The sequence below is a fragment of the Cyrtonyx montezumae genome, unplaced genomic scaffold, assembly GCF_038088225.1.
Source record: "Cyrtonyx montezumae isolate F1298 unplaced genomic scaffold, pur_monq_1.0 scaffold_7, whole genome shotgun sequence".
In the NCBI taxonomy this organism is placed as follows: domain Eukaryota; kingdom Metazoa; phylum Chordata; class Aves; order Galliformes; family Odontophoridae; genus Cyrtonyx; species Cyrtonyx montezumae.
This window is the reverse complement of record NW_027072078.1, coordinates 15,730,113-15,739,167: the sequence shown is the minus strand read 5'-3', so window position 1 is coordinate 15,739,167 and position 9,055 is coordinate 15,730,113. Positions and strand designations below refer to the sequence as shown.

General features: G+C 41.5%; 1 protein-coding gene across 4 annotated transcripts in view; it reads left to right on the top strand.

Moving 5' to 3' along the window:
- The first annotated feature begins 43 nt into the window (after positions 1 to 43).
- PIKFYVE (phosphoinositide kinase, FYVE-type zinc finger containing) overlaps positions 44 to 9,055 on the top strand; it is a 55,676-nt gene continuing 46,664 nt past the window's right edge. For 3 of the 4 annotated variants that reach the window (XM_065751144.1, XM_065751143.1, XM_065751142.1), the window contains exons 1-4: positions 44 to 123; positions 1,996 to 2,177; positions 3,671 to 3,850; positions 8,197 to 8,315. In XM_065751144.1, the coding sequence (XP_065607216.1) occupies positions 2,006 to 2,177; positions 3,671 to 3,850; positions 8,197 to 8,315 (471 nt within the window). In that variant the 5' untranslated portion in view covers positions 44 to 123; positions 1,996 to 2,005. Of the gene's footprint in view, positions 124 to 1,995; positions 2,178 to 3,670; positions 3,851 to 7,325; positions 7,408 to 8,196; positions 8,316 to 9,055 lie in introns of those variants that run through there. The other variant, XM_065751145.1, reaches the window with a different exon arrangement.

The window sequence follows — 9,055 nt, the reverse complement described above, 5'->3', positions numbered from 1 at the left end:
GTGCGGGGCCTCGATTGGCGACGCCTCGGCGCGGCGGCGCTATCGGCGGGCGATTGCGCGGGGCTGGGCCGAGGGAGAGGTGGTGCCCGCGGCCTGCACCGGCCCGGTACCCGCGGGCGGCAGGTGAGGGTTGTGCGGCTCCGCGCGGTGCTCGGCCACGCCTCAGCCGCGGCTCTATGGAGCGCAGCGGGGTCGCTGCTCGTGGGCGGCTGTCCAGCTGTGCGTGGCCCCGTGGGCCTCCGTGGGAGCTGGGGAGCGCTGCGGGCAGCGTGTGTCGCGGCCTCTTGCCGGCACGCAGCCCTGCTGCCGTTTGGCGGGATCACCGCTAAGCATTGCGCTCCTTCTCTCGTCAGCCTTAGCGAAGCTGCTGCTGCTGTCGTGGAAGCGAGCAGCTTGTTTCATTTTTTAGTTTGTTTTATGTTCAGAACCGTGTATGTGTTGCGTGCGCTTTCCAGGACTCTTGTTCTGCTCTGCCAGGCCGCAGCTGGCTGCTGTGTGAATTTGGCTGCTATTGCTCTGCTGTTTGGCTCTGTAAGGGTGTTTTGATTTGGTGCTGTGGGGAGGAGCGCAAGCACCTCCTGCGTGTAGTGTTTAGAATGCAAGTTGCCTTAAGTATTGAAAAAACAAATTCAAATTTACCTGGAGATAAACTCCTGAAGCTGTTTTCTATAAACTTTTTGAACAAAGCCTCTGTTTACGGGAATGTTATAGAAAAGTGTAAGCCCAGAGTGCTTGCTGCATGTAGCAATGTGCTGAGGAGTCATATGGGTGACTTAGGGATACCTTCTGTTATTTGTTTTCTGTAGGCATGGTCATATCTCAGCACCTGAACTGTATGCAGTGCAGCCTTTTAGCACTTCCAGTGTCATGCAGAAACCATGGTGGTTGTTAGTGGAAGTTCTGAGAACTTAGAAGGAAATGTTCTAGCCAGCAAATTGGGCATATGCTGTAGCGAACAGCTGTGGGAACTGTGACTTCACGAAGGAGTATGCATCAGCTGTCAAGCAGGAAATAAACTGTTAAATGGTCTTGATCCTAGGCAGAGATAAAAGGGATCAGCTGGTCACATCAGCTCCCCTTGCTGTGGCTCTGTAGTCTGTTTCACTGAGTCTTGCTTAAGCAAAAATGAGGGAAGTAAGCACCTTAGCTTATATGAATAGCAGTACGGGAGTGGAAGATATCAGAGGTCTGTTCAGGCTTAAGAATATAGTGTGTGGAAAAGTATTATGCTGGGCTATATGGATGAAGGCTTTGGTACACAGCAAGTGGGGTCAACAAGTATGACTGTCCTAACACAACTCCCCCCATTTCCTTCCTTTAACATAGCTAGTCTTGAAAACAAGGAAGTTTGGAGGCATTAGATAGGGCAACAAACAGAACACAACTTGGGTTGCTGTGCTGGTGATTTGATGAGGTTCTGCATTGTACTGCAAAGGGAAAAGAAGCTGTGTGCCACAGAGCAAACTTAGTCTTTCAGTCCTGCTTTTATTTATATTTCAGTGTGTTTCCCATTCTGAAGTTTACCTGTCCAGAAAAAGTAAGCATGTCTTGTGCTTTCTGAGATATACCAGTTTAGTCATTACAAGGGCTGCAGAGGTTACAGTGTTAATGTTTTTTTTAATGTGAAATTGAAACTTCTCTTCTGCATGCATGTAGAGTCTGCATTTGAAAAATTCAAGCAAGTCAGATTCCTTAAAGCAACAACAGAACACGTTGTCAGGCTCTGTGGATGTTTGCTTTCTCAATCTGGTTGCTCTGTATCTTCAGCTAGCAGCCTTGAATTGCTACCTTTAGTGCTGCTGCTGTCTTCTCACTGACCAGAGAAGGGAGTTGGACCCCTAATTCTGGTCCTCTGACCTGTGCTAATAGCAGATGTCTGCAGTAGGGGGGTTGCACTTCTCCCTTAGCATCTGAGATGCCTCTTTTTTTTTTGGATGACTGAAGAAATCTGCTTCATCACCATGTATACAATACGTGTTGTTGAACTCCTTTCAGGGCACGTGAAATGGCAGCAGATGACAAGCGGTCTCCAACACTGGACTCTACCACTGATATACCTCGTTCTCCTAGCAGTCCATCTCATCTCACTCACTTCAAACCCCTGACTCCTGACCAGGATGAGCCCCCTTTTAAATCAGCCTATAGCTCTTTTGTAAATCTCTTCCGTTTCAGCAAGGGTAAGTGCTTGGGAGAATGTATTTATGTCCTTTTTGTGCTGTCTGTTTTATTGATGGCCTCCGCTGCTACATAAACCTATGGAAACACCTCTGAATGTAAGAGTATAATGTAAGACTGCTGGCTGAGTTGATGGTGAGTCAATCTTTTGTGCGGGATATTGCATCTTGCTGTTGGGTGACATTGTAGGGCTTTGCTATGGGAGAAAATAGCCAACATCTTGCACCAGAGCTTTGTGGTTGCTTGTGAAGGTCAGAGTCAAGCCAGTCAGCAGACAGCACAAAATGCACAAAGCTTCTTATCTGTCTGTCTGAATGTCACTTGCCTATATTGAGTTTTCAGGGCCAAAACCAGCAGTAACCCTTTGCCAGCTTATATAGGTGAAAAATCTGCCTGCTTTTCCAAAGCAGGTATTTATTCCAGGCTTCTTCCAGTCCTAATTCCATACTTCCATTTGGATGGAGGCAGCAGAGCTGCAGAGAAGCAGTGTATTTATAGGAAGTCCATCCTTAATTTGTACAGTTCAGGTGTTCTCCATCAAGCATTATGAAGGTTTTGTATATTAAAATATTCCATTTGATGCTGGCCTTTGTGCTGTGTCTATCAGGAAACGCTAATCTTAATGTTAGACAAGCTCTTATAGAGCTGTGTGAGTTCCTGGTTTTGCTTTCCTGAAGAATCTTGCATGGAATGGTGAATGAATGCACTGAAGTGCAGTATCTACCTGTGTTTTTGCTGGAGATAGTGGCCCAGTCAGCTACTTTAGTTTAATCTGTTAATTTGCCAGCCCTGTGAAGCATACTTTCTGAGGAAAAGGACCCAAGAGAGGTTTTTGTGTAAGCAAGCTGATCTGTTCGGATTATTCTTAGGCAAGTTGAAAAATAATTGCTTGATATGACTGCTGTTAGTTTGTACAGTAGAATATTACTTGTCCTAATTAATTTATTGAAAGGAATGTAAATTTGGTCAATATTGGTTTAGTTTGTTTGTCTCTGGCAAATGTAGCTGGAGTCAGCAAAGTACTGTTTTGAAAGAATGGAAAAAAACACCTGTGAAACAGCGCACAAAATGGGCACATTACTGGAAACATTGAGAACCTGTCTGTACTTGATCCTGTGATGGAGAAGGATGGTTTATTAAAGGCTGTGGTAACATTAAAGTGACCACACTACTGGCTGCTAACACAACTGAAAATCTCCTCTGAGGGCAGAAGCTGATGATAAAGGGTAGCTGTTTCATGTCAGAAATAGTTCATGCTTACTATTTTTTTTTTAAATACTTGTCACATTAGGGATGTTTTTGGACTAGCCTGAACTTCAATGGTCTAGTTCTGCATACTGACCTCTTTCCATGTTTTTATTGCACTTTCAGACTAAAAATTCATATATTTTGTTATGTATAATAGAGATCCAAATGAGAATTTTGCATGTCTTATGGATTTTCTCTGTTTTATCTGAATGATTGTTTTTTTTTTTTTGCTTTTTGTCAACTCCAGATGATGGCAGGCTTTCATCCCCAGCAGAGAGAGCAGAAGCAGCACAGGCTGATTCACAGGCACTGAGCAGTAGCTGGTCCAGTCCTCAGCATCCCCCCAGGGCTCAGTCTCTGAGATCACCAGTTCCATACAAAAAACAACTAACTGGTGAGCTGCAAAGAAGATCTTCCTCAACTCTAGGTAATTTCATCTCTTTATGCTACAAGGGAATACTGTACCAGCCATTCTGGGTTGCTTTGGAGTGAGGTGAAAGGAGGTGAACAAAGGGATCATTTTGTAGGTCAGCTGCAGAATTTGGTATCAGACTACACTGCTTCAGTAAGTGAGTTGCACTTCAGCCTCAGAAGCATAACTCCACTCTTTCCAGTGTTCCAGCAAGACACCGGTTGGTGGTGGTTCTACTGTTTCAATGGCAAAACACTGGAATGGATGACGCTGCAAAAATATGTCCAACATATTAAAACAGACTGAATCTTGATAGTTAAACAGTGTGTATTCTGAGAGATATTCATTTCTTAATAGCAATGTGCAAACTACACAAGCTCAGTCAGAATGAGATTGCTGTTGGTGTCATTGGAAGAGTTTGTTCTTTTAGCCATGTTGGAGGAATAAAAGAGGTACTTGTCCAGAGCTTTTTATTTGTAACCTTGGGTCAATTTCCATACACTGTACTAAATTTCTCGTGGGTGGAATGGGAGTTGAACCTGATTTCATAAAACCATTACACAGTTGCAGTTCTGAAGACACAAAAGAGCAGGTTAGTAGAGACTGCAGAGGTCCACCTGGGATCTGTTTGGTTGTTGTGGCAGTTTGGTAGTCTTGAGCAAGCTGGTAGGCTGGGTAGAGATCCTGTGCCAGACAGCATTTCCAAGAGTATGCTACCTATTGCTAACAAATCAGATCTTAAACATAGGTATTGTGCATGCTTTTTTTTTTTTTTTTTTTTAAAAAAAAAAGAGTGTTTAGTCTGGAAATTGTGTCTGTGGTCTTCCTCACTGCCCTCTGGTGCTGTTTGTGCTATGTAATTGTACCTGCCTCAACAAACCAAGTAAGCTGGATTGTTTGTTTGGTATGATGTGGGTTATTTTTTTTTTCTTCCCCAGGGTTTTTTTCAAGCACCCCAAGTACAGTTGTATGCTCTTGGCTGGTTTGTCAACTTACTTTACTTTACTCTCAGTCACCTCTTGCAAATCACTTAGATATTGTCTCTGGATTGCATGTTGGAAACCTCTAGGCAAGACAGGTGATTTGGTACGATAGAAGACAGAAATAATCTTCATGTTTGACATCTACTGGGAGTGGGCAGCCAGAAAAGTAAAGATTTAGTCAAAAACTGTTGCTGCGTTATGCCAAGTACTTTTCAGAAAATAAATATGTATTCTTGGGTTTGGAGGAAAGTATGCTTTGAAAAAGGAGTTGGTGAATCAGGAAATAAGGCAAGAGCAAGCAGAACTTAACTTTTTGAAGAAATTTTTGTGATACTGATTGCTGAGTGGCCTGATTCGGGATCGAGAATCTTCTCCTGCATCAGCTACTAACCTTGGTGCTATGTAATTCAAGTAAAAGCCTACAGGCTGGGTGGGGAGGCTTTGCAGGGCTTTAACAGGTCCATCCTGCTATATTTGAGGAGGGAAAAATCTTTGCCTCTTCCCTCCCTTCAGATCAGGTGGTGGTTGCAATTCGGTGTTCTTCAGAGATTTTTGATGAAATTTTCTCTCTTCCAATACTTCATCCTGGACAGAATGTGTGTACTGTCAAAAAGCAACAACATGAATAAGGTGTGATGGTGAAGGATATTTTTCTCTGCTAAGACAGTGGTTGTGAAAGTTTGGTAAAGAGACATCAGATTTTTGAGTTGAATATTTGATTGCAGCTCTATACATTCCATGTAAAAATTTGCAAGTCATGTATTCGTATCAACTGAAAAAAGTCTTGCAAATGTGTATTGTTTAGCCAGTATATAAAAATGTATACAGTTATTTGCCATCACTTGAGTCAGCACTGCACAGCACTGCCCTCCCTGTGCCCTGGTTTCGCTTGGCACAGTGTTAGTAGCATGCCAATGGTTTGGCTGTTGCTGAGCTCTGTGTGTGTGTGTGACTGCTGCATGGAGAAGTGTCACAAAGTGCCACCACCTTTAAATCATGGGGATGGGGTGGGTGGCATTGTAAGCTATACTGGGCTGCATGCAGCCCATGGGTTGGACACACCTGCTCTAGGGTAATGTGCTGCATCCTTTACTGGAATTGCATCTTGAACTGCTATTACAGAAACAAAATGCCCAGTTGGCTCTACTGAAGTGTGTATGTGTGCGAAGATTGTAGCAGACTGACAGGAACAAAGAAGGCAAAGGGGCTTAGTAGGCATAAAGAAGAGCCAGCGATCACATGAGGAGGAAGAAGGCCTGGGGAAATTATGTTGTGGCTATTGTGAAGCTTAAAGAATGTGACCTGTTAATAGAGCATCTTTTCCATTGAAAAAGGCCTTGGAAAATAGCATACTTTGCAAGTCTTTGACGTACAACGTTTGAGCTGTTACTGTGAGCTTGAATGTGAAACTGTATGCTTTGGCCATGGCAGTTCATGTTGCGTTATCAAAGCTGTGGTAATCCCTGGTTGGGTTCTTTGTTCATTGTTGAAACTTAGTGAAGTTCTACCTGGTGTTAGTGTATGGACAGCTCAGCAAATCTCTGACTTGAACTCAGAACGTGTAAGCTTAGTAGGTAGTCATAGCTGGTATAGCATTCTATGTTTGTAGTGATCATAGTTCAGATGGGGATACCAGTAAGAAGAGGCAGACAACACTGTATTTCAGAGGGTGTGTAGATTTTGCTGCTATGATTATATGTAGGAAAGATGAGAGTTACTGTTAAAATAAGAATTTTTTTGGCTCTTTAAGAGTTAATTTTTAGTTCACAGAGGACAAATAGGTTGGAAATAAGTCAAATTGGAAATCAATGTGGGGTGTATTTGGCATACAGAATCTGTGTTCAGTGACTGTAGGTAGGAAAGAAATAAAGAAAGCAGTTGCTGCATAAGCTTATACTCGTAAAAAGACTTTAATGTTTGTGGAAGTGAAGGTGATTTAATGATGCCTCTACTGCTGATGACATGTTTTTTCTAATGTAGACAATAACCTTTTGACATTGTTTTGTGTAATACTGCAAGCAGACTTAAACTAACAAGAGGCCCAGTTAAGATGTGATATTTCCTCAGCACTGTGTATGCTCATAATTTAATAATCACTTGCCAGACAAAGTTTGTGGTTAATTGGGCAGGAGGCCTGATAATAATTTCCTGAAAAAAAATCACTTAAATCACCCTAGAAAAACTTGATTCTGTTAGAAAGTATGCTTATTTGTCTTTTAAATAAATTCCAAGTGGCTAGCAACTGGATTTAAGCACTCAGGTCTCTTGTGTATTCTGTGTTGTATAGAGTTCATTATGTGCACATATGATTATCTTAATTTTCTAAAAATACCTCCTAAGAACCTGAAGAGAAGGCACAGAATCCCACAGTTTTAATCACATTACTGTTTGGGTTTTGATCCCCTGCACGCAGAAGCACAGCTGAGTTCCCTCTGCACTGCAACAGTTAACACCCTTCTGCTGGTGCTGTCAGCATTCCTGCTGACATCAGTGGTCTCTAAAGCTGTAAACAAAGAGTAGCCATGACTGTTTTTCCTGTACTGAGGGAATCAGATTAAAATGCAAGTCAGATGGAGAGCAGCGAAGCTGGTAAGAAACTTTAAACTATCCAGAAAACGTGTTTATGTAGGAAGGTGACTGAAAATGTTTACGTGTTGGGTAAATACAGCACTATCTGCAGATCCTTCTTGGAGAGGAGGACCCTGTTTGTAAGTAGTACAGCAGTGATTCAAAGCAGTGTAGCATTTACAGGAAAGAAATTAGCTGTATTACATTCTTATTTAGTAGCCTCCTTGCTATAGTTAAATAAGAATGTCAGTACAAGTTCTCAGCAGCTTGACTTTTTTTTTAAGTATCTTGGACTTCTGGATACATTTTATTCTGAGTTACTGAAAGTAATAGAAACTGAGCTATGGATTTCTAAGTCTCGCTGCAGTCATTTTTAAGTAAACTAAGGTTAAGCCATTGACTCATACCAGTCCTACAAGGAAGTAACAATTGTTAGTTATTTTGTGAGTATTAATATCCTGGAGGGCGTTCTAAAATAAGACTTCATTGCTTTCTAAAAGGATGTTACAAGGTTAATATAATAAACTGAAAATCACTTTTTTAAAAGATGCTTTAATTCTCAGAATTTAAATGTTTGGTTTTTTTTTTTTTTCAACACTTGGATTATAGTATTTAAAATGTCAAATTAAGCACTCAGGAATCAAAAGCTCATTTTGGAGGGGAGGAATGTAACGGCAAGAAACGATACATGCTGTAGATTTGTAAAGTGCCTATTTATATGAACATTACTCTCTCCAGTAGGGTTTCATGATGTGGCATAAATGTGGATGTGCCATGGAGTAAGTGTTATTACTCTCCCTTCCTTTGCAGACAATCGAAGGAAAGTGGAACCTCCTCTTGGAGGTCATGATCCTCGAACAGCAGTTCAGTTAAGAAGCCTCAGCACTGTCTTAAAGCGCCTCAAAGAAATCATGGAAGGGAAGAGCCAGGTACTTCTGTGAGGGGTTTGTATGCCAAAGCATCTAGAAACTGAGCTGTTTTCTGGGCTTCCTCGATCTTCATTTTTGTCTGTATAATGAAGATTTTTTTCAGACATTTGGAGGATGAATGAATGAACTCAGAACTCATTTTGTGAGTGCATGGGAAATACATTTAATTTGATGATGACTTTAGACATGTCAGAAGTCTGTCATTATTCATTTTTTTTAACCTAGACTAGATGTTCTCATTTAACACTACTTCCCATTTCTTTATTATCTTATCTAGTATTACCTGCCTGTTTTCTTCCTTGAAGAAAACAAGTTTTGAAGAAAACATTTCATGGGGAAGAGAATCACATTGTCCGTCAGAAAGAGTTATGGGAGTTCTAGGGATTAATTAAATCTGTTTACTATGGTAATGTTTAGCAGTGTTCATTTGAAAGTCTTGTTAACCATTTTGATTCAACTGACAGCAGTCTCATTGTTGCTGTTAGTATGCTGCTTTTGCTTCCCTGTGCTGTTTTGGATGATGCCTTTAATGGGATGATCTAGTTAAGAGAAGAAATCACAACAGTCTAGAGGTTATAACGTAAGTAGCTGTGTCTAAGAACACAAGGGATGAGCAGACAAATATATTAAATTAAATTGGTTAAAGGCTTTTGTCTTGATAGCTTTTGCAGGTGGACTTTGAGTAAACTCACTGAAGTGTCATTCTGCTTATAAAAGAAACTTTGCTTTGGCAGAGAATG